The sequence below is a fragment of the Protopterus annectens genome, chromosome 14.part0, assembly GCF_019279795.1.
Source record: "Protopterus annectens isolate FY-2018-M chromosome 14.part0, PAN1.0, whole genome shotgun sequence".
NCBI classification, from domain to species: Eukaryota; Metazoa; Chordata; order Ceratodontiformes; family Protopteridae; genus Protopterus; species Protopterus annectens.
In genome coordinates, this window is record NC_056748.1 from 1,168,675,349 (window position 1) to 1,168,681,437 (window position 6,089).

General features: G+C 38.3%; 1 protein-coding gene across 1 annotated transcript; it reads left to right on the forward strand.

Moving 5' to 3' along the window:
• Positions 1–3,078: 3,078 nt before the first annotated feature.
• Positions 3,079–5,001, forward strand: LOC122789477. Its single transcript, XM_044056979.1, has one exon. It carries the CDS (start codon positions 3,170–3,172, stop codon positions 3,914–3,916), a length of 747 nt encoding a protein of 248 aa, XP_043912914.1. The 5' UTR covers positions 3,079–3,169; the 3' UTR covers positions 3,917–5,001.
• The last annotated feature ends 1,088 nt before the right edge of the window (positions 5,002–6,089 follow it).

Here is a 6,089-nt window from a genome sequence, read left to right on the forward strand (position 1 = left end):
TTACCAGAAAACTGAACTGAATTTCCATGTACTGGAGTCACTTAAACTTGATTTTAGATAGTCATCCTGGTCAGCAGCCATCCAATCAAGAACAAATTTCACCAGAATCAGGGTCACTTAATACAATAACACTCAGACAATGACAGAATAAGAGAAATGTAATTAATATATATTTTCCTGAAGTAAAGGTCTAACTCTGTTGTCATTATTAAATAAAATTCAGCACCGTTTCCTCCAAAAGTCATCAGTTTTAGGAGGGATTAAGAGAGGCAGAGCTAAAACTTGAGTCAAAATCAGGGATGTCCCTGAAAATCAAGGACAGTCCTCAGCAAAATGACAACCAATGGCATTTTCTGTTTGGTCTTTATACCTCTCAACAGTCCAGATTTTTACCTCATTTTTGGTCTGTTCCTCATAAATTTTGTTTTCTGAATTTTGTGGCAAATCGGTTTGAACTGAATTCAGTAAATTGACAGTCATTTTAGTTTCAGACTTCATATCCTTCAAAAAAGGCATGGTAACACAAATCCTTTTTATTCTAGCAACTTTCCAAGTTAATGAGAGCAACATTTAAAATGTGTAGCTCTCGGGGGGAGCTTAGTCCCCACCCCCATTATATGTGGCTTTGTCCAGATTTTCTGTGTAAAGAAGTTGAGGTATGGTCTTCATCTTGATCTTGTAAGAATTTCTAACTATCCCCACCCGAACAATCGCATAAGATCCACTTTGCCTTTTACCTTTCACCGATCTTTAAATCGTCCAAGTAATTAGGTTTTACATGTCCAGTTACCCGCCACTTGTCAGAGAACTTTCTGTACCCCCGCCAATTATTCAGTAAACTGGAAAATCTGCCTACTGTTAATCTTCCGTCTCTTGAAGTTTGTCTAGGCTATAATGGAAATAAAAATAATCAGATTTGTGAGATTAAAAATAGCCCTTTGCATTCCTTTTTTATTTTGCATAAAACGTCTATACCCCTCATTTTCTTTAATTTTTGTACGAATTTTGTTTTAAAGTTCCAGCTCGCAACAGTCTCTGCTCTGATCTGATTACTTTTTAATCACAGCAGAGGATACGTGTGCCTATAGTGCACAATAAATTTATACTCCGCAGGTAATGCACCTACCTCCTCTCGGTGAGGTCAGAAACTGATAAAAATCGCTACCTTTAAAATGTGAACGTTGCACAAGCACATACCCCTCAAAGTTTTAGCATTAAAAATCATTTCATTCAACTTAAAACATGGAGGGTCAGAAATGAGTTATTTGATCTTTCAGAGTAAGGTCTTCAGATACAGAGCTCCATACAGTTAGTGATGAGAAATTTGCGTAGGTTTAGATGAATTAAATAGTACGAGTCCTTTTAAAACAGATCTACAAGAAGGAGACCATTATTAACTCCAGAAAGTGCAAGGCATGCTGCAAAAATCATAGCAGTGCCTATATGGTAATAAGCTTAACCGAATTATAAATGCGTTGTGAGGGGAGCTTACTTTGTCCAGCTGTCTACATTATAATTATAGCTTGGTATTGTCATGTTCCGAGACGTCTCGGTTTTCTTTTTATATAAAGTATTTATATGATGGCTTGAGATGTCTTCAAAGCAAATAGTAGCTGCATTGACTTTTTCTGAAACTATTAACTGTGACCAAAACTGCATTGCCTACAGCCGGGGAACGGTTTTCCTCAATCAGCATAGGGTTGCCAGTGCACCTTTTCATATGGCCAAAGTGTGACAATTGTGGTACAAACATCAGATTTTGCAGGCCAAAACATACCCACGGCCATTGCAAGGGACAAAACTTCACTTTTTTGCCTAAATAAAAGCTTATTCTAGTAGCATTTTACTTATTCGGTTTCATATAATATTTCGGCGTTTCAGATACAGAATAACTGTTTTATGCAACTATTACATAAAATATAAGAAATAATTTCGCCCTGATATTTCAGTACAGTTGCCATTCTTACAATATTTTTGCAGGACACAACTGCCCAAAGAGGGACTGTCCCTCCCAAAGTGGGATATGTGGTAACCCTAAATCAGCAAGGTGGACATGTCCTGCTGCTTTTTATTCCACTTTTCCACCATTGCTTTACAAGCGGGGAATTGGTATATATGAAAGGGATGGTGTCCTCACACCCCCATCCCTGGAAGTGTGTGTTAAGAAACTTATGGTCTAGGATATAGGAATGGTGAAACATAACTCAGTGTTCATTGGAACCCAGGAAAAATGTAGGTACAGTTGAAAATCAACCGAACTGCTTAAGAAAATTCAGTAAGAATTGTTTAATAAAGCACACCCTAAACCGTGCACACGGTTACCTCTCAGCTGTACAGATTTTCACAGCATGTCCAGATTTTGCCTCATTTTGGTCCTTTTTTCATACATTTGTGGTTTTCTGGCTAACTAGCTGCAAATCAATATACTGAAATTGGAAAATAATGACGGACATTTCAGTTTCAAACTCCATTACCTTAAGAAAATACATGCAAATGCAAAACCTGCTATTTTATCAGCTTTCTAAGTTTGTAAGCGCAGTATTTAAAACTTAGGATCATCCCTCTCTTTGGGCGTTTCTCCCACTTATTTATGGCTTTGTCCAGATTACTTGTCTAAGAGGTTGAGAGGTATGTTCAGAGCTGATTTTGCCCTAACTCTGAATCTTTTTTGGGGGGTGGGGGTAAATCATCACGTATTACAGGTTGTGAATAATGCAGACAGTATCACAGTTTGTTTTTATAATAGAAAACGTATGGTTGGTTAACAAAATAAATTCGGTGAATTAGAGCAAAAAATTGTCCCAGAGTTTTTTTTTGTTGTTACTCCTTTAATTTTGGCTTTGTCCAGAATTCGTGAATAAAATAAAAAAGGAGCATTGAGGTATGATTAAGTTTAGCTGTCTTCCTGTTGCCTTTTAAAACAGGTGAGGTGACTCTAAGATGATAGATAATACGATGAAACTTGACTGACTGCCAAACAGGAACACCCTCCACAACCTCTTAGTACAGGTAGTGTTAACAGAAACCGATGACATCACCTCCACCCCAGTGCCAAGTAAGTATTTAAGAGGAACTCTCATCCAACGAGCTTTATTCTCACTCAGAGCAGTGTAGAGAGCAGCTGAGAGGCTGATCTGCTGATTTACAGACAATAAACAGCCAGGTGAGAATGGGTGGCATGTACCGCAGACGAGGACCTACACATCTTCAGCTCCCAAAAGAAACGGAGGTCAGTCAGATCTCACTACATCACCAGAAAATGCCATCGCAAAAGAAAATCTGTTTGCGCTCGATACAGCTATCGCAGTCCTTCAGTTCTATGGAAGACTCCTCACCAGAACTCAGGATCCCGACATTTAAGCACAAAAACTCGGAACCAGAGATTTTCACCTTTGAATCCATCCCAAAACAGCAGCAATCGAGCTCAACTGTCCGAGTAAGAAAACCCCGCAGAGTGCTGTACCCTGCAAAAGTGAAGAAGTATCTGCCTCCAACAGAAAGCAGCCCTGCCAAAAAATGGCTTGCGTTTTTCTTTTGCATCGTCCTCCTCCAAGTCTACATGGAGGAAGGTGTACATGACGGAGAAGACAGCACGGCAGACCATGACCATCGAAGCATTCCTAATGGGGATCCTGAGGGGGTCACGCTGCTCATGTCCGCCAAGATTAGCGGTGAGATCTTGGGCAAGCTGTACGAGGTTCCTGACAATGCTACTTACGGCACGCCAATAAGAACAAGTGACCAAGAAGCCTTCCATTCTTCCAGGGTAGAAGCTAAAGTCCCTACCGGCCAGCCGCAGGAACAGAATTCCCATTACCGAGTCCACCAGCAAGAATATCACAGGGCATCTCTCTGTGACCGCGGTTTCTGCAACTACATCCTGATCACCGTTCCTCTGTTAGAACACAGATTTTGATGTTCAGTGTGCAAATTAGTCATAATGCTTCCGAAAAAAGTCAGCAACTGAAACTCCAGGAAGAAATGGACAGTACATAATCCATGACCTGAGTTACAGGCGGGCATCTTAGTCCCAAGAAAAAAGAAGCCTTCTGGGTCAGAAGTTCTAATGTCACAAGTTTTTTTTTATGAAGTTTGGAGTCAGCTGTAATATTCCTAGAAGGTTTCTGCTGAGTCTGATTATGTCAGGACTTGGTATATCAGATCAGAGGGAGATCAGATTTTAAAGCAGTGTTAAGTTTTTATTTCCATAACTCCCTATGTGACTGTGTAGTTATGGTGTAAGACAAGCTTGCTGTTTGTGCACACTTTCTCTCAAATGGAAGAAAGCAATGAACTGCTATCTGTAGTAATAGCATCTTACAGGACACATTGTCCTACTTTTGTGACATTAATCAAGTAATTATGCAAATGATTTATTTATTGCTGTTTTTCATTAGTCATGTGAAAAATAATACAATAAGCAGAAGTAATTATATATTTAAGAATTAATTGCAATTTGTGTTGACTGTTAACATATTTGTATTTATGAAGGGTTTTGAAATTGATAAAATCCTAAATTATTTGAGGCAGAGTAACATTTTTCAAATATGAAGTGTTTCAGTATCGTGCAGATACTATAAAAAAATGCAGTGAAATAAAAGACTATGTGTGTTTCTGAAGAATGTTTGGAGTTATGAAGTACCTAGTAGGTTGTGGAAAACGGCAGGAAACAACCACTGGGCGTTAACCTATAATATTTAAGAATGTGTAATGGATTTATTTATTAATAAATTATGTTTTTGAAATGGTTGGCACTTAGATCAATGAAACTACATCACATGCACAAGAAGAAATGCTTGAGTTAAATTGCAACTTTTCATTGTATAGTGTATATTCACTTATGAAATGCTAGCGTTCTGTGGAAAGGTGCATGACAAAATCTGAAAAGTTGATGTAATATTTAAGAATGACCTTATTTATTTGTATTTAATTTATTTATGACATGTTAAATATTTTGTGGACAATGACATGCCAAAAAAATAAAAGATGCTTTTAATTTAATTTTAGTTGCTTTATTTACTGTGTGTGTAGTGTGTGTGTAGTGTGTGTGTGTGTGTGTGTGTGTGTGTGTGTGTGTGTGTGTGTGTGTGTGGTGGGGGGGGGGTTGATGGATCTCTAATGTAGTATAATGACATATATAAGTCAATAATTTATTTTAACCATTTACCTGTAACAGTCAAATTCTCACTCTATATTTTGCAAACGAAATGCTTTCTGTCAAAACAATCCACTTCCAAACATAACTGGGAGGACTGAAGACCAGTACACAAGATTATCATGCATTCTTAATATAAAGGTAGGAGGGTCTCTCTACCAGAAAAAAAAAAAAACAGGGAGGATGAAAAAAGGCATCAGCATTTCTATAACATTTGGAAATGAGCCCTGGTGTAATGTAAGGGAGGTGGGTCGGGGGGGTACTGTCACACTCTAAGAAACAGCCTAGCTTGTAAATGAGCACAGTGGGTTTAAGGAATCTGTTCCACCCCAAACAGTATTTAAACCTATCCAAGTTAAACATTCTTTAGTAATGCACCTGGCTGCAGCCTATATAATGACTTGAAGTATGCTTTCTCAGAGTAACATTCTTGCCATTTCTCAGTCATGTTTCTGTATCATTCCATCTATAATTCATCTGTAGTAAAGTGACAAGATCACACTGTTTCAAAAGACCATGAGGTCATGTGATGTACACAGTTTTTTGTTGAATATGATCTGGTACTGTTCAGATGAGTATAGCACATAATATCTAGGAAGTGCATGGGATATTTTTGTACAGAATGTAGTACAGTGGGTGTAGAATATTTTTGGAGTATTTTTCTTTTATTCATTCTACTGAAGATGATTAGGGTACAAGGAAATATTTAGTACAGGAGCTGTCGTCGTTGCTGCCTTACAACACTTTGGCCCCTCCAGTTCAGTGCATGGCTCTGTCTTCATCAGGAGATACTTGCCTTTCCTCCATATTCGCATATCTTTTCACCAGATTCTTGGAGAGAGAAAAAAAGCTGTTAGGGGGACTGAAATGTGCTAAACTGATCTTAGATACGTGTATTAGGGGTGTACCATTCCGGTCTCTACTTGCAAAGGTT